Consider the following 18,134-nt stretch of genomic DNA (forward strand, 5'->3'; position numbering starts at 1 on the left):
TCAGTCCAAGGGTCCACCAGCACAACATTGACTTTGAAAGCTCCTGTGTACCTCAGTCATCGAGACATTGTGTGCCTATTTTATAAGCATTTAGTAACTTTTTTGAAAGTGCAAATTCAGGCAGTTGTGTAAAAATGCAGGACCTGCACAGATTTAATTTCTGTTAAATTTATAAGGGAGGAAATTGTGCACAGGAGGACAGAACCTGATATTACCTGATCTACAGATCCATTCCACATCAGAAGAAAAACAATGAATTTCGAATACCTTCAGATATTTCAACCATTTATAGGGCTCAGGAAATTTTCAGAGTACAAGCCAACAAGATGTATTTTTGGTAAGCTTCCTTATCTTTCAACCCACTTTAAAAAGAAAATTACTATTGTAACCATAGCTTTACTTTGTTTTAAGATTTTTGATTTGGTTTAAGAATTTAGAGGACAATTTTCAAAGCCATTTACACTACTAAATAGTGATTTACCCTGCTAGAATGACTTCGCTTAGAATTGCTCTTCTCATGCAGCACACATACTTTCATATGGGTTAAAATGATACATTCCCGGCCAGGGGGGTTGTTTAAGTGGGAGGAGGCAGATTGTACCCAGACTTGACATTTCCACAAATAAACACATGTTGTTTTACCCCCTTGTCCATCTAACCAATAGCAGATGCAAAGTTTGCTGGTGGTTGTAGCTGGCATATTGCATCATTGTACATTTTTGGTTTCCCTTTGAACGTCGCCTGCAATGGATACAGGTGAAAAGTGCCAAGCCTGTGGGCTTTAAATCAGAAAAGGAAGGTTTCCTACCCCATTTTCACCTGAAAAGTTTAATTTGCTATTGAGAATTTAAAATAAATGTAAGCACTTTCAAATCTTGATTACAAGTAAAATTAATTCTGATGGTGGCCCACAAATGGGAAGTCTGAAGTGGTTTAGTACTTGTAGGTACCGGTAATCACCTTGCTGATATGTTACGGTGTAAGCGAATTGTAGCACAGTAAACCTTACCTTCAAATGCTCTCTTTTGATGTCCCTTTTTTGTTTGAACAAAAGGTTAAGTTAGCACAAATTTTGAAACTTGCAGTAGTGCTTATTGTCAAGGATCCAAACGTAGCTACTATTCATTTGCGCATCTTTCATAAACATTCATAATAGAGAGTAGCCAGGGTTTAAGTTTTGATGATTCATGCTGCTGACAAGTTCCAAACTTGTGTTAATTCGTTCTTTTGTTTGAACGTGGTACCATGTCTCCCTATATGTATGCGTACTTTTCTGTTCAGTGCAATGTTCGGTAAAGGAAACCTTAAATCTTGCATTAAGTATATCGTATGTCATTTTCTTAAACTATGTAATGTATTAATAAGTTAATCTCATCTCATCCCATGTACCTTTGAAAGCCAGAACCACTGAGCTTGTGTCTTTTTTTTGCCGGTAAGACTGCCAGGAAGATTCTGAACTCTTCTGCTCAGACTGGATATTTGGTTGTGATTTAAATGAAGAGCATTTCGGCCACAGCTTACAACTTGAGACACAAAAGCTATGTTTAGATTTGGTGCATACAAAAAGGATACCAAGCCTCAGAGAATTTATTCAGATTTGTACAATATATAGATCTGAGATGTTGACTGTACTGTTGAAAGCTTCATTCCAATCCAAATAGTTTAGATGGAGAGAGAGAGCAGGATTAAGATTTTCAAAATATTTAAAAACTGAAGGATTTTTCTTGCAGTATTTCCTTCAGCTGCACTTCTCCCTTCCATGTTCTTAATACATTGCCCTAAACCAGCAACTGATTGATTAACAAAAGCAACTTGCTGGGAAGGCTGGAATGGGCATTTGGTCTTAATCTATTTTATAAAAAAAAATTAATGTACCACACACATGGTTTCTTTTGATAACAGGACTGTATGGTTTTTTGTGGGGGTTTTTTTTGTGTGCAAGGACCAACTGTGTAAGAATACTCTTAAAGCAGAAGTATTAGTATAACTCTTCAAAATAGCTACCTTTCGTTTTCTTCCTTTTCTGAGGGCTTCTGTTTTTCCCTAATATGTTTTATTTTCTTTGACTTTTGCATATTTGTGATTATAGTGTCCACCTTTTTATTGTTCCAAGAGCCCCTGAGTGGTTTGTACCCTCCCTACGCTGTGTGAGTGTCAGTCAGGACTTAATTTGTGAGGGAATAGTCCAGTTCTAGCACTTCTTTTCAGGTTTAAGGGGCAGAGCAGTTAAGGTGGTTCTTCTCCAGCCCCTTCCCTCCAGGCAGGCTGCAGGGAAGAGAAGGGGAGGGCCAGAGAACAACCATTCTCCTCCCTCCTCCAGACCCTTCTAGGGTACTGCAGGGAACGGAAGGTTGGGGAGGGAGGGAATGACTACTGGAGGAGTTGTGGGGGTCTGAGGATAGAAACAGAAATGATGGCAGAAGAAGACCAAACGGCCCATCCAGTCTGCCCAGTAAGCTTTGCACTTTTTTTTTTTCTCATACTTCTGTTAATCTTGGCTCTTAGTAACCTTTTGGTTCTATTTCCCTTCCACCCCTACCATTAAGGTAGAGAGCAGTGTTGGAACTGCATCTAAGTGAATATCTAGTTTAATTAGTTAGGGGTAGTAACCACCTATTGTGGTGGTTACTACCCCTAACTAATTAAACTAGACTAATTAAGCTACACCCAAGCTTATTTGTTTACCCAGACTTTGTAATTCAGTCCTTGTTGGTTGTTCTCTGTATATAGATCCACTTTTCTTCATTCCCCCCTGCCGTTGAAGCAGAGAGCTATGCTGGATAGGGGTGAAGTATCCGTCTTTTTCTCCCTGCCATTGAAGCAGAGAGCTATGTTGGATATGTATTGAAAGTGAAGTATCAGGCTTATTTGGTTTGGGGTAGTAACCGCCATAACAAGCAAGCTACTCCCTACTTTTTTGTGAATGCAAATCCTTTTTTCCACATTTCTTCTTGTCGTTGAAGCTTAGAGCAATGTTGGAGTCGCATTAACCGTGTGTATGTTTAGTGAATAAGGGTATTATCTCCAGGCAGTAGCCGTCATTCCCACGAGCCACCCACACTTCATTCATGTCCTCTAGACTTTATGGATCCACAGTGTTTATCCCACGCCCCTTTGAAGTCCTTCACAGTTCTGGTCTTCACCACCTCCTCTGGAAGGGCATTCCAGGCATCCACCACCTTCTCCATGAAGAAATACTTCCTGACATTGGTTCTGAGTCTTCCTCCCTGGAGTTTCAAATCATGACCCCTGGTTCTGCTGATTTTTTTCCGACAGAAAAGGTTTGTCGTCGCCTTTGGATCATTAAAACATTTCAAGTATCTGAAAGTCTATATCATATCACCTCTGCACCTCCTTTCCTCCAGGGTGTACATATTTAGATTCTTTAATCTCTCCTCATAAGTCATTTGATGAAGACCATCCACCTTTCTGGTCGCCCTTCTCTGGGCCGCCTCCATCTTGTCTCTGTCTCTTTGGAGATACGGTCTCCAGAACTGAACACAGTACTCCAGGTGAGGCCTCACCAAGGACTTGTACAAGGGGATAATCACTTCCCTTTTCTTACTCAATATTCCTCTCTCGATGCAGCCCAGCATTCTTCTGGCTTTAGCTATCACCTTGTCACATTGTTTCGCCGACTTCAGATCATTAGACACTATCACCCCAAGGTCTCTCTCCTGCTCCGTGCACATCATCCTTTCTCCCCCCATCGAATACAGTTCATTCGGATTTCCACTCCCCATATGCATGACTCTGCACTTCTTGGCATTGAATCTCAGCTGCCATATCTTCGACCACTCTTCCAGCTTCCTTAAATCCCGTTTCATTCTCTCCACTCCTTCCGGCGTGTCCACTCTGTTGCAGATCTTAGTGTCGTCCGCAAAAAGACAAACCTTACCTTCTATCCCGTCCGCAATGTCGCTCACAAATATATTGAACAGGACCGGTCCCAACACCGATCCTTGCGGTACACCGCTTAAAATCGCTCTCTCTTCAGAGAGAGTTCCATTTACCATCATACATTGTCTTCTGTCCTTCAACCAGTTTGCAGTCCAGGCCACCACCTTAGCACTCACTCCTAAGCTTCTTATTTTATTCACCAGTCTTCTGTGCGGGACTGTATCAAATGCTTTGCTGAAATCCAAGTAGATCACATCGAGTGCTCTTCCTTGATCCAATTCCTTGGTTACATAGTCAAAAAAGTCAATCAGATTTGTCTGACAGGATCTTCCCCTGGTGCATCCTTGCTGCCTGTGGTCCAGCAATTCTTCCGACTGTAGATATTTCACTATTCTCTCTTTCAACAGTGACTCCATTACTTTTCCCACCACCGAAGTGAGGCTAACCAGCCTGTAGTTTCTAGCCTCTTCTCTGTTCCCACTCGTGAAGTGGGACCACCACCACTCTTCTCCAATCACTCGGCACCACTCCCATTTCTAGGGATCTATTGAACAGGTCACACAGTGGCCCCACCAGAACATCTCTGAGCTCAGTCATTATCCTGGGATGAACCTCATCAGGCCCCATGGCTTTGTCCACTTTCAGTTTCTCCAGCTCTTCCCATACATTTTCAACTGTAAATGGAGTTACATTTACTCCATTCCCCTCCAATTTCTTGTTAAGTAACGACGGTCCTTCACCAGGGTCCTCTTTAGTGAACACAGAACTGAAGTATTCGTTTAATATTTCTGCATCTCTCTCCACACATTGATCAGGATTGCCAGTGCATAGAGGAGGGGGAGGGACCCCAATTCTTTTTATCCTCCTCCTTATCCCAGTGACCCTCCATACCCAGCTCCCGCCCGTGCGCAACTCTCAGCTGTCCTTCACTCACCAGTGCTCATCAAGCATGTTAAAGAGTATCACGAGTGCATTGGAGTATGTGTGAGTGGCTGAGAGATGGTGTGTATGGTTGGGGGAGAGAGTTTTCATCCAGTCCTGGTCCCAGCCCTTTGCACCAGTCCATCCTTGCTCTGGTCCCACTCCTCTTTACTCACTGCTGGCCCCCCCCCCCCCCCTCTTTTTTGTCTACAGATTAAGCCCTGGTGCCAGTGCAATGCTTCAGGGAGCTTCTGATGAAGACCAGCACAACACCATCCTGCTTTACTTCTGAATGATTGGAAAGTTTCTTCTTTTTTATGCCTAAGTTGCAAATACTTCTTGCTCCATAAAATAAAAATTAGAATCAAAAACTGCATATCTTCCATGCTCTGATGCCCAAAAATGGGTGCAGTTTGGGGTACAGGGCAGAGAAGGAAATGCCTGGATGAAAATGTTGAGATTACTTACCTGATAATCTCCTTTTCCTTAGTGTAGACAGATGGACTCAGAACGAATGGGTATAGTATCCGCGTGCTAGCAGTTGGAGACGGATCTGATGTCAGCACGGGTATATATACCCCCACAGGAAGCGTAGCAACTTAGTAATCTTCCTTGCAAAAGCTGTTATGGATGTGTGTACTGACGCTCAGTGAAATAGTGAAACAGGATTCCCCTGACCGATTGACAGTAGCTGGAGACCGCCAGCATTCCCAACCGGACGGCGTCGACACCTGGCAAAAGGGGACACTCTTATGGAAACAGATGACATGGCTTACCTTCATTCGGTGAAACCCATGTACACAGGCAGCTGGGCGGGATGCTGAGTCCATCTGTCTACACTAAGGAAAAGGAGATTATCAGGTAAGTAATCTCAACATTTCCTGGCGTGTAGCCAGATGGACTCAGAACGAATGGGATGTACAAAAGCTTTACTCCCAGCCTGGGCGGGAGGCTGCCTAAGGACCATGTAGTACCGCCCTCGCAAATGCTGTGTCCTCCCTGGCCTGGACATCCAGACGGTAGAACCTGGAGAAGGTATGGCGGGAGGACCATGTCGCCGCTTTACATATTTCTGCAGGCGACAGCATCCTGGATTCTGGCCAGGATGCCGCTTGTGCTCTGGTAGAATGAGCCTTGACCTGTAGAGGCGGAGACTTCCCAGCCTCTACGTAAGCTGCTCGGATAACTTCTTTAATCCAGCGGGCGATGGTGGGCCGAGAGGCCGCTTCACCTTGTTTCTTCCCGCTGTGCAGGACGAACAGATGGTCCGTCTTTCCTACTTCTTGTGTCACTTCCAGATATCTGGGCAGCAATCTGCCAATGTCGAGATGGCGTAATAAACGCCCTTCTTCAGATTTCTTCAAACCCGCCGTGGTAGGCAAGGATATGGTTTGGTTAAGATGAAACTGTGAAACCACTTTAGGTAGAAAGGAGGGAACCGTACGAAGATGGATAGCCTCAAGAGTGATTCTGAGAAATGGATCACGGCAGGACAGTGCTTGTAGCTCTGAGATGCGGCGTGCTGAACATACAGCCAGCAAGAACACCATCTTCAAAATGAGAGAACGGAGAGACAGGCCCCGAAGGGGTCTGAAGGTGGATCCCGCGAGGAAATCCAAAACTATGTTGAGGTTCCACAAAGGCACTGGCCACTTCAGTGGCGGACGAATGTGCTTGACTCCCTTCAGGAAGCGAGAAACATCTGGATGCGTGGCAATGGTCTTGCCATCCCTCCTGGGACCATAGCAAGACAGCGCAGCCACCTGAACCTTGATGGAGCTGAGGGAGAGACCCTTCTGAAGTCCATCTTGCAGGAAATCCAACACAATAGGGATTGTGGCCGCATGTGGATTGGTGCCATGAGTGTCACACCATGCTTCGAATACTCTCCAGATCCTTACGTAGGTGAGGGATGTGGAAAACCTGCGAGCTCGGAGGAGTGTATCTATCACGGGCTCAGAGTAACCTCTTTTCTTCAGTCTAGCCCTCTCAATGGCCAGACCATAAGAGAGAATTGAGCTGGATCCTCGTGAAGGATGGGACCTTGACGTAGAAGGTCCCGGAGAGGAGGCAGGGGAAGGGGCTCCCCTGCCAGTAGTCTTCTCATGTCCGCGTACCAGGGTCTTCTTGGCCAGTCTGGTGCCACCAGAAGAAATAGGCCCCGGTGTTTCTGAATCTTGTGGATGATGGCGCCCAGCAGCGGCCACGGAGGAAAGGCATATAGCAGAGTCCCTGGCAGCCATGGCTGAACCAGGGCATCTATTCCGTGTGAGAACGGATCGTGCTTGCGGCTGAAGTATCTTGGTACCTGAGCATTGGACTTGTCCGCCAGTAAATCCATGTCCGGAATCCCCCAGTGATCCACAATCATCTGGAAGGCTGTGGGTGACAGCTGCCACTCTCCCGGATTTAGGCTTTCTCTGCTGAGGAAGTCTGCGGTGGTGTTGTCCTTCCCGGCAATGTGGACGGCGGAGATGTCCTGAAGATTCGCCTCTGCCCAAGTCATCAGTGGGGCGATCTCCAGAGATACTTGTCGGCTTCTGGTTCCGCCCTGACGGTTGATGTATGCCACCGTGGTGGCGTTGTCGGACATCACTCTGACTGCTCTGTTCTTCAGTCTGTGAGCAAATCGAAGGCATGCCAACCGGACTGCCCGAGCCTCTAGACGGTTGATGTTCCACGCTGACTCTTCTCTGTTCCACCGCCCTTGTGCGGTGAGGCCTTCGCAGTGTGCTCCCCAGCCGCTCAGGCTGGCATCTGTGGTGACCAGAGTCCACGTGGAGGAGGACATCTTTGACCCCCTGCTCATGTGGTTGGACTGCAACCACCACCGTAACTGGGTCCGTACTCTGGCAGGCAGAGGTAGGTGCGTGGAAAAGTTCCGGAAACGGGGGCTCCAGCGAGAGAGCAGGGAGCGTTGCAGAGGTCTCATATGGGCCCTTGCCCAAGGTACCACTTCCAGGGTGGATGCCATGAGGCCGAGAACCTGCAGATAATCCCACGCTATGGGCCGACTGGCTCCCATCAAGTACCGGATATTCGTCTGAAGTTTTAACCTTCTCTTGGTAGTGAGACTGACTGTGTCTGCCTGGGTGTCAAACTGTACCCCCAGGTATTCCAGCGACTGGGAAGGCTGTAGGCAACTCTTGCTGAGGTTGATCACCCAGCCCAAGCTTTCCAGAAGGGCGATCACTCTGTCGGTTGTCCGATGGCTCTCCTCTCGTGATTTTGCCCTGATCAGCCAATCGTCTAGATAGGGATGGACCAGGATTCCTTCCCGTCTGAGTGCCGCTGCCACCACTACGACCACCTTGGTGAAGGTCCGCGGTGACGTGGCCAACCCGAAGGGCAGAGCCCGGAATTGGAAGTGGCATCCTAGAACCTTGAAGCGTAGGTAGCGCTGATGATCCGGATGGATCGGGATATGCAGGTAGGCTTCTGACAAGTCTAAGGCCGTGAGGAATTCTCCTGGCTGTACTGCGGTCTTGACGGAGCGCGGAGTTTCCATGCGAAACCTCGGGACCCTTAAGTATCGATTGACTGACTTGAGGTCCAGTACAGGCCGAAAGGTGCCCCCTTTCTTGGGTACCATGAAATAAATGGAATAGTGTCGAGAATTCACTTCCCATGCAGGTACTGGGATGATGGCTTTCAAGGACAGGAGCCTCGCCAGGGTAGCTTCCAATGCTGCCTTCTTGTGTATGGGACATGAAGATTCCACAAACCTGTCCGGAGGGAGGTGATGAAAGTCCAGATAATACCCCTCTCGGATGATGGCGAGGACCCACTGGTCCGACGTAATCTCGACCCATCTGGGGTAGAAGAGGGTTAACCTGCCCCCTATGGCCCCGTCCCCCAGATGAATCGGCGGATTCTCATTGTGAGGCGTGGCCGGGACCCGAGCCCGGGCCTGCTCCCCTCTTGCGCTGCTTGGTCCGAAAGGACTGATTCCGGGCCTGAGGACGAGGTGCCTGGTAGCGACTCCTGTAGGGAATGAAGCGCTGGGAGCTTCTACCCCTGGAGGGCCTTGGAAAGGCGCGCTGGTTCCTTCTGAACCGATCTTCCGGCAGTCGAGGTACTGGAGAGGCGCCCCATGTGCTGGCCAGTTTCTCAAGGTCGCTGCCAAACAGGAAAGAGCCCTTAAAGGGCAATCTGGGTGAGGCGTGTCTTCGAAGGAGCATCGGCTGACCATTTCCGGATCCAGAGCTGCCTCCTGGCGGCTACGGAGGATGAGATCCCCTTGGCTGTTGTCCGGACTAGGTCTGATGCCGCATCCGTGAGGAACGAGAGAGCTGACTCCATATCTGCTGCTGGAGCGTTGTTCCTAACCTGTGACAAACAGGAACGCGTCACCACTGTGCAGCAGGTTGCAATCCGCAAAGATAGAGCTGCCACCTCAAAGGTCTGTTTCAGAATGGCGTCCAGTCGCCGGTCATGAGGCTCCTTGAGGGCCGTCCCCCCCTTCAACTGGAATGGTAGTGCGCTTGACCACAGCGCTAATCAAGGCGTCCACCTGAGGGCACGCCAGCAGCTCCTGGATAGCCGGTGCCAGTGGGTACATGCCCATCAGGGCCCGACCCCCTTTAAATGAGGCCGCTGGTGCAGCCCATTCTAAATCTATCAGTTGTGCCGCCTGCAAGAATGGAAAATGGCGGGCTGTAGGACGAAGACCTTCCTGCAGGGGGTTCTGCGCAGAGGGTACTGTAGCGCTGGGACCTGTAATATCCAACTCCGCCAGGCACTGAGATACCAGGTCGGAGAGGTCCTCCTTATGGCTCAATCCCTGAGGGAAGTTCCCCTTCGTCCGGGAGTTCGGACTCGTCCGGTGAAACCTCCTGATCCGACTGATCCGGACTGTCTAGTGGCGGGAGGTCCCGCTCACGATAAGGGCGTGAGGGTCCAGGAACAGGATCCGCTGGAGCCGCAACCGCAGCAGCCGCCGCAGTCGCAGCCACAGCAGGAACCGCAGGGCCTGGATGGGAAGCCATTTGCATCTGTACAAAGGCATGAATCCCCTTAAAGAGATCCACCCAGGAAATTGAGGCGGTCTCTAATCGCCGGGGTACAAGATCCCCCGGGATTCCAGATTGGTCGAGACTGCCCGCTAAATCCAGGGTAGCCCCTGGGGAACTGTCAGCGAATCGTGGCTGAGACTGGCCCTGGCCCGAGGGTCCCACAGCCTCCTCACATTGGGCACATAGGGAGTCTGGCTCTTCACTGTGCGTGGCTCTAAGCTGGCATGCGGAGCAGAGGCCGAGGGCTTTAATGCCGGAGGCAGGAGGCGCCCCCGCTGAAGATGCTGAGGCGTTCTGTTCCATTGAAAAGTATGCGCTTAATAATATGCGGCAGCAATATACGCTTAATACAACAGGTGCCCAATAATATGCGGCAGCAATATACGCTTAATACAACAGGTGCCCAATAATATGCGGCAGCAATATACGCTTAATACAACAGGCGCCCAATAATATGCGGCAGCAATATACGCTCAATGATAGTCAATATGCTCTCAGCAACCTGCGGTTAGCAATATACGCACAATAATATTCATTATGCTTTCAGCAATAAGCGGTTAGCTGCATTGAATCCCAGCTGTTAAATCGAACTAAAGTATTTGTTTAATATTTCTGCCATTTCTTCATCCCTCTCCCCACATTGCTCATTACCTTTCAGTTTCACTATAACACTTCGGGTCTCTAGCTAAAAAAGGTTTTGTCACCTCTCTTTACCTCTTTGGCAGTCCTTTCTTCCGCTTGTCTCTTTGCTTTCCTGATTTCTTTCTTCATCTGCCTCAGCCACCTCCTTGGAGAACCAGATCAATTTCTTTTTTCCTCTTCCTCTTCATTTTTCTAACACGTAGATTTGTTGCCTTTGCAATAGCTCCTTTTAATTTGGCCTTCTTCCTCCAGGAACATCCCCATTTTGACAAAGTCTATATTTCTGAAATTCAAAACTCAGGTCTTTGTGTGACTTCTCTATATCTTATTTGAGATATCAGACCATACGGCCTGATGATCACTGGTGCTCAGCTGGGCACCTGCTGAACATTAGAGACATAATCCCCGTTTGTGAGCACTAGGTAGAGTATCGCACTCTCCCTCATGGCTTCCATTACCATTTGTTTGAGCGGAGTCCCTTGGCGGGAATAAGGGCTCTGAACTAGAAGACTGGGAGATAATGGGTGATGTGGAACAACAGTGGGCCAAATTAAAAGGAGCTATTACAAAGCAATTTGGGTCGGCTTAATATCAAAACTTCATAACAGTATGAGGCCAAAACATTAACAAAAGGCCAAAACAGGTTGTAGCACAGGAAAAATTAAATTGATAAGACTTGGGATGAGATGTTAAAAAATACCAGCCAACTTTCCATATCTTCAGTTATATTTTTAAAAAATGGGTTATTGAGCACCTCTTAGACTTAATCTGACTTACCTTCAGGCAGCAGATTAGTGCTGGAGGCAGTGGGGCATGAGAGGAGCAGTGCTACATCAATGGGAGGTCATTTTGAAACACGGCAGAAGGCTTGCATGTCTCCATAGAGTTCCCCTTTACAGGGGCTGGCTGGAGACTTGGTGACTGCTTTGCAGCAGGGAAAAGGTCTGCGGCTTTAACCACACACAGAAGGGCTTTTAAAATGAAAATCCCTGCAGGTTGTCTGATGGCTCCGCCCTCTGCTGCCCATTTTCAGCACGAGCACTTTTAGCTGCAGCGGAGAGGAATGTTTTCCGGCCCCCTACCCTAACCGGTTAGTTAACCTGAGTAAAACTGTTGAAAATTGCCCTCTAATTTCTGGCCTGCCTTTCTCAATGATACTTGAGGTGGCTTACCGAATTATTAGTAATTCAGGTACTATAACTCCTTGCCCCTAAGAGCTTGCAATCTGTGGAAACAGGAGATAAATCAGCCCACCCAAGTGCAGAAGGAAGGAGTGGGTGAAGTGGAATATGAACCTTGCCTATTGCTCTAACCACGAACCTGGTCCTTTCCTGTAAGAGTGTCCGTAAGCATGACACTATGCAGTATGCTATACAGTGTACTATATTTATCTATATGTATATCTTAGTAGCTCTGCAGAGAAATCTCTCTGCAGGGCTCTGCAGTTGTTACTTCCTTGGGGACCAAAAATGGTAGATCATATGTGAAAAAAACAAATTGGTTGCTCAGCTGTTCATGTCAGCAAGATGTACAACAGCCATGCATTGAGATCATGGAAAGGAGTGCAAGTTAGTGTGGAAAGAAACCAAGCATATTACAGGAAAAGATACCTCAAAACAGAAGCAAGACGGTGACCCTTTCTCCAGGTGAGAGCAAATTTGCTGCAAGCACTGAAGCATGCCAGAGTTACTCGAGTTCCTGAATAGATTGGTTCCTATCTACAAGCCACAAACCAATTGCAAAAATATACAAGACACTGACAACAGGTTTATTCTTTTTATTTTAATTTATCTTTTATTTTAGTTTTTTGTTTTGTTTTTTTTTTAAATGGGAGAAAACAAATATCTAGGCTTCATTGATGGACTGATGTATCTAAGGAAACAGTTTGTACACAAAGAGAATGCCTTAAAATGACAATACTGATGTAACAGAGAATGTAAGTTGCAGTAGTTGAAATATGACATAGATACAAAAAAATCTGTCAAATACAAAAAAAAACCCCAACAGAATAAATTAAAAATTGTATTAACTCACAAAACAAACATTAGCATCTAAGGCCTTTTTCAGTCAAGGACATTAACTAAAATCAAGCCAAACAAAAAAAATACCCAACTCACAAAGCAACCCCACTGGACACCTGGCATGAGATTTGAAAAACCAAAAAATCCAGCAATTCCTCTAAATTTTCAAATGATAGCACATAATTAAAATACAGTCCAGCACGGCCCTGACATAAATTTGTCCCTGAGTTTGCACCAGAAACTATTGTTCAGAACCATGACTATTGGAATAGTAGAGGTTAGCAAAAGGATCAAGAAACATAAGAAGGGCATAAGTAAGCTGAGGTGGTAGTAATGATAAACTTTCCTAGCCTTTAGGGGAGAGCCATGATTTAACCCCAGAGTCAAAATCTCAGCTCCAGTACTGACTGTGTAACATTTGGGCAACTTAGGACCAGATGTCTATGGGGAAAATGCTTAGTGCACCTGGCCCTTAATAAGCAGGTTGGGTCAGTCAGCAATGATCTTTCAGTCCAACAGATCCTTTATTTGTTTTGTGTCATCAGTTTGATATTAACGTGGAATATAACCTTGTGCTAATGTGACCTGATGGTTCAAGATCAACAGGTCCCACAGGCCTAGTCTATCTTCCACTGCATTCTGGCCCTTGCATTCATGCTTTCCATTAAAAGCAGCATTGGGATGGGCGTTAAAAGGAATTAAGTATGTTCTTAATGATTTAAAGCTATCTGCTAATCGGAATCCAACATGAAAATGTGGATGCATGGAACACCCTGGCAGTGGAGGCGTGGCGGATTAAGTAGTAACAGTTCAAGGATGAGCAAAGAGGATCCCTTACTTGCAGAGGGGTGAAGAGACAGAAATCAACTTGGGGTCTATGACATATGTAACAGGAAGCAAACTGGACCAACTAGATGGGCCATATGGACCTTGCCTGCTGCCATGTTCTGTATCCATGCAACATTTGCCTAGGTTAAATGATTTTATTAAAGCTATAACTCCAGGTAGCACATTGCATTATTATGCAAGAAAGTGTCTAAGGCACAGATCGTGTAGTTGATACTTAGTACGATGATGCTCATCTTTTTCATTCAGACAAACACACATCTACTTTCACAGTGCTTGTTTTCCATATAACATTCAACTTCGAAAGTGGCAGAACAGCCAATGCTAACTTGTCTAGATAACCAGCGGCCTTTCAGAAAAAACAAAACGGGGCCGAACACATTATTTAAATAAATTATTTCTTTACCAAGTACAAATTAAGGGATATGTAAGTATAAATGTTAATTACCTGATGATGGGAAAATAAACGTTATGACAGATTTATAAAAAATGTGTAAAAAAAATAAAAAAACTGCACAATTTATCGGCAGTTGGCACATAGCCTGCCAGTTAAATCACTTCATGAAATACTAAAAGGTGTGTCATGTTTCTAGAAAGTTCTTTGGGTTCAGGGGAGCAGGATGGCGGAGGGTGACCCATTTTATGCTGGGACTAAGCAGGGCATAGAGCCGCAGGGTTCAAATGCCTGTGGCTCCACTGGGTCCTTTTCCATGATTTAACTGCGCCTGAAAAGGCCTCAGTATTGGCAGTCGTGCTGGTGGGGTCTTCCAGTGCACGAGGTAAAACGTGCACATAAAGGTGAGGAATGAAATGTTTTGTAGCCCAACCACCCTTGCATTTTGCCTTGGTGCTTCTTAGACACTTAAGAAATTTTTCTGCAACACAAACATTTTTTCAAATACGGCACTTTACTCCCTTTATACACGCCTGAAAAAAAAATCACAGTTTGTTTTTTTTAATTATAGCACAGCACTTAAAACATAATTAGTATTAGTTACATTTTAGATTTTCAAAACTTTGAACATAAAACTAAAACTCTCCAAAAGTTGTTTCTTATGTAGCATTTATAAATATAGAATGGATGAATAAGCATTGGGAAGGTCTCAGCACTATTGACTCTTCCCCATCATGGCATTCTTGCCAGATGAGGCTACCAGACCAGATGTGGCCCAGGTATTCCTCTTCCTAGCAGAACGAAGGCATGGCATAACACTTCCTAAAAAATATATAGTTTACTTAAAAAAAATAATTTGGTTGCAACTGTGTCCTCCTTTCCTGATCTTTTTGAAGGAAAGAGCAACTCATGGAGGGAAAGGACACTTCTAAGGTGATTATAATAAAAATGGCAGCATAACTCAATCATTGTTATCATCACCTAATAGTAATAATTTACATAATCTAACAGAATTGAACAGAAGCCAAAAATACAAGAGTAGCATTAACACCACAATCCAATTTAACAAGATTTTGACAACTACCCTACTGGGTCTTATTTTCAAAACAGTTGTGTCTGGCTATGCATTCACTGCAATAAATAACCTCTTTTGAAAATGTAGCCCAGTAAATTACATAGCTGTACCAGAAAATATGCAACCAACTATTTTTGAAGACTTTGTCACACAGTAAAGCAAACTCCCTCTACAGTTAAAAACACAGGGATCAATTTTCAAAAGGCTTAAGGGCCTAAATTTGGAATTAAGGGCCGGATTTTCAAAAGGTTACGCACACCAAGCCTATTTTCAAAAGGCCCGGCGGCGCAGGTAAAGCCCTGGGACAAGTGTAAGTCCCAGGGCTTGCAATAAGGGGCGGGGTCAGCGGCTCCTGGCCCAGCGGCCATTTGCTGCTGTGTCAGAGATCGTGTGGCGGCAATTGGCCGGCAGGCGCATGCAAGTTATAAAATCAGGAGTACATGGCGCGCGCATATGCACACCCGCGTGCAACCTTTTAAAATCTACTAAGTGTCTAAATTGGCCCTTTTCAAACTTGAATATGGCCCAACTGTTTATATTAAGTTTTAAACGGCTCCTAAATTTAAGAGCTTAAAAAGTGGATGGCTATAGGGGCAGAGTTAAGGTGGATAATAAAACAGGCTCTTATACTGATTTTCAGTACCAGGCACCTAACCTAAGCTCCTAAATCTAGCCAAATGAATTGCAGGGCCTACATTTATGTCCTTAAATTATTAGATTAATTTTCAGCTGAATATTTAAGAGGTCAATAATTCACTAATCCAGCAAGTGCTAATATAGCCAGAAAAAGTTATCAGAGTTAACCTGGGCTATTCAGCGGGACTTAGCTGGTTAAATCTGCTACTGAATATATTTGGATAACTTTACCTGGATTTTGCGCCAAATGTATTTTAAGACAGTGATTGCTCTGACCAGACAAGCCAGATAAATGTAAGCCACACCTTTGGGACATCCCTCTGCCCTGCCTATTTTTTTTATCCAGCTACCTTTTACTTGGAAAGGTTACCTGGGTAAAAATGTTCTGCTTGACAGAGTCAATTAGAGTTGACAGCTAAAAAAAAAACAAAAACCCCTTTTAGAATATCAACCTAACTGCCCGATTCACTGTGTCTTTTCTCCCATTCTGCGTCTATGGGAAAATACCTTGATGAATCAGGCCTTAAGTTCCTAAAATTTAGGAATGAATGAAACGGAGCATTTTATGAAACTTGACCTGCATAGCATGCGTTTGGCTTTAGGTCTAGCACTACTGCCACACCTGTTCATAAAGGGCTGGATTTTCAAAGGCTTTGCACGTGTAAGTCCCAGGGCTTTACTAAGGGGGCGGGGTCAACACAATTTACTTCAGCCCCAGGGCTGAAGTAAGTTTTAAAACAAGAAAAAAAAAAACGTATGTGATCAGCGTGGGTACTTTTACCTGCATTTTCTTGGAGGCATTCCAGGGACTGAGGTTTGGTCAGGGGAGATGCTTACGTGGGCAGCTTTGAACAATCAAACTAAAACTGTGTCCTAAACATTTTTTTTTTTTTTTTAAAGTACCCACATGGAGAGCAAATGCAACTTTGTGCGGGCAATAAAACAAATGTCCTTGCACTGTCTTGCTTTGATTATTCCGGCAACCCCCACTGGAATACACTTCAGTCATCTACTCCTATATTTTTGTGTGTTGATCCCAAATGGCCCTCAAGAAATGATCCTTTTGCATCCCGACTCCGTACCTTGGAAAGTATGCTGGTGCCACAGAAATAGCTGTGAACACTACTTCCCTACCATTTCCATTTCCATAGGCTACCAACCGCCAAAACACAAGAGGAGTCCAATAATACAAACACTTTTCTGGTCAAGAAACATATTGTAGCTCAGAGCTGCAGCTTTCCAAATCACCCGAGACGCCTGTGCAGCCACTCGCTTGAGAATACACCCAGGTGGGTCCCGCAAGTGTTGTGAAACAGTAATCCAACGTACAGCAGAGTTGTGAACGTTCTCCAGTATGTGCTAAATCAAACAGCCTCTTCCTGGGGGCCAGGCATCAAAAAGCCCAGTGTACTTGGAAATTTCAACACCGCCTTCTCAGAGCGGTTTGCACAGCCACAGACGGCTCCATTTTTTTCCCCCCTGTTACTTTGCATTAGTCCTGTAAAAGAGCTTCCCCCCTCTTCCCTAGCCCCAGTGCCAAGCAGATTTCACAAGCTTTCTGAGCGGTTGAGTCTTCACTCATTTACTTCCAGTGCATGGTGGTAGCGGCACCAAGAGCTTAGTTACATAAAAACGAAAAGCACATATACATTCTATAGTCTTCTATACACAAAAAAAATGGGACTAGAGTAGCTCATGCACCATAAATTCCAAGGTGATGGCAATATGCATCATCAACACGACCCAGACAGAAACCTTGGGCCACACAGAGGTTCTAATGCGTGGGCACACACTATTTCAGGGTCTATACCGTATAGAAAGAGCTGTGTGTGTGCTGGGATTTCTGTCTGCCTAGGGCCTGTAATGTATCTACAGATAGATTTTAATTAAAAGTGCTTTCACAGTGACTAATAAATAACACCCATTATGCATCAAGCTCTTGCTCACTGCCTTAATGCAGTGAGGTTCCTGACAGTACATGTAAGGATTAATCAGAGCGGACAGACTGCAGCGTCATGCGGTGGGTGTGTGTGCTCTGTGCAGAACATCAACTCAAAAGTCGGGCTTGAAGGAAAAGAAAGTGATTAAAACCGTACATCATCTTTTCTTCTTGGGAAATTCACTTGAAAACAACTTTTGCTGAATATTGTCAAGCCGGGATAATATCTCTGCTCCGGCAACTTGTTTGAGAGTTGCATAAAATGACTCTTTTAGGAGTAGAATTTGCTGTTACTGACTCGCTTCTCTCTTAACCTAAAAAAAAAAAAAAATGATGTCAACAGTTCTCCTCGATTACTAGCAGCTGGCGATGTACATAAATGCAATCTCCCTGCTGTAGATAATGTTCCTCCTATTCTAATATTCTTTTTATATCATTGCAATGATTGCTTGCATGTTCCCTGCTCCCCCAATCCCCTCCTTTTCATGTCCTTGGGGTGTGTCAGGTGACATTTGTCCATTTAGCGTCAGAGAGGAGCTGGAATCTTGCAGCACTTCTCGACCAAAGATGTTATCTGCACAGCCGTTTCCCCTTCGGGGGGAAACCGAAGCCTTGAGCAAAAGGAAGAGCAATTTCACACGTACTCAAGTCAAACTGACTTCTGGATTTTCTGTTTGTTCCTTTTGTGGAGCTTTCTCAGGCGTGTTAATCGGTGGCAGGTCCATGTTAGAAAAAGGGGGTGGGA

General features: G+C 45.4%; 1 protein-coding gene across 1 annotated transcript in view; it reads right to left on the bottom strand.

Moving 5' to 3' along the window:
* Positions 1-16,263: 16,263 nt before the first annotated feature.
* Positions 16,264-18,134, bottom strand: part of PLCG2 (phospholipase C gamma 2) — a 218,670-nt gene continuing 216,799 nt past the window's right edge. Inside the window, exon 33 of the mRNA XM_029608130.1 lies at positions 16,264-17,703. Within this exon, the coding sequence (XP_029463990.1) occupies positions 17,661-17,703 (43 nt within the window). The 3' untranslated portion in view covers positions 16,264-17,660. The remainder of the gene's footprint in view (positions 17,704-18,134) is intronic.

This window comes from Rhinatrema bivittatum, chromosome 7, assembly GCF_901001135.1.
Source record: "Rhinatrema bivittatum chromosome 7, aRhiBiv1.1, whole genome shotgun sequence".
NCBI lineage: Eukaryota > Metazoa > Chordata > Amphibia > Gymnophiona > Rhinatrematidae > Rhinatrema > Rhinatrema bivittatum.